This window comes from Arabidopsis lyrata (genome assembly GCF_000004255.2).
Source record: "Arabidopsis lyrata subsp. lyrata unplaced genomic scaffold ARALYscaffold_474, whole genome shotgun sequence".
NCBI lineage: Eukaryota > Viridiplantae > Streptophyta > Magnoliopsida > Brassicales > Brassicaceae > Arabidopsis > Arabidopsis lyrata.
Genome location: NW_003302232.1, coordinates 741 through 1,673, shown reverse-complemented (window position 1 = coordinate 1,673; position 933 = coordinate 741). Strand labels below are relative to the sequence as shown.

The window sequence follows — 933 nt, the reverse complement described above, 5'->3', positions numbered from 1 at the left end:
AACAAATACCAAAATTAAAATTTATTCAATAATATTTAGAGCTACTCGTTAATTTTTAAAATTTTAAATTTTAAATTATTTTTCGATTCTTAATAGAAAAGTTTGTCTTAAAGTTCAAATAGAAAATAATAAATTTAAGTTTGTCTTTTTCAGAGAGAATTCCCTTTAGTGAATATTGTAGTAAAGTGAAAATATAAATGTTTGTGGTAATAGAAATCTAACAACAGAGAAATATCAATTTATTCGGTAAAAATAGTACAAGCAATACATATTTCAAGCACTTTTCGAGATTGAGACACAATGATTCCACAAGTCAGCACTCTTCTTCAAGTATTGTGTTTCGTGGGCAATTAACATGGGTTTATCTGCAATATATTTAATAAGCGTATCGTGACACACTTTCCCTTCTTTGACGAGATCGTTGCAACAAGGATCAGAGATGGTTCCATTTTCAAAGACAACACCGATTATATCCAACGCACACTTAGGATTGATTTTTACAAGACAAGTATTCCATAATGATTTTGCTTCAGCTTCTTCGACTGAGAAAACCGGAACAAACACACACACCAAAGCTACAACGATGAATAGCATAGTAATTTGAGAGCTAAATTTAGACATATCTACTTACGCTTCAAATGTACAAGAATTATTCTTATTTTATGAAAAACAAATGTAAGAAACAATGATTTGTATCTGTTATTTGAAATATGAAGTTACCTAACCTATATATAGGTTATTGAAATTATGACGTAACTAAAAAAAAAACTATAAAGTAACGTAATATTTAATGGCAATTAAAAATTTTGACAAAAAAAAAAGACTACAAAACTTAAAGTTAATGGTTTCTATCAACGTTTCAAATATAACATAAAAAAAAAACTAAAGAAAAGTACCGATATCCAATTCAATATAAGAAACAGATGATTAATT

At 27.2% G+C, this 933-nt stretch overlaps 1 protein-coding gene across 1 annotated transcript; it reads right to left on the bottom strand.

Annotated features, from left to right (window-relative positions):
- Positions 1-127: 127 nt before the first annotated feature.
- LOC9298517 lies at positions 128-626 on the bottom strand. The gene has a single exon (XM_002862392.2). It carries the CDS (start codon positions 619-621, stop codon positions 274-276), a length of 348 nt encoding a protein of 115 aa, XP_002862438.1. The 5' UTR covers positions 622-626; the 3' UTR covers positions 128-273.
- Positions 627-933: the final 307 nt, after the last annotated feature.

Coding starts and splice junctions, on each gene's coding strand:
- LOC9298517 (XM_002862392.2), bottom strand. CDS start 621: ATGTCTAAATTTAGCTCTCAAATTACTATGCTATTCATCGTTGTAGCT.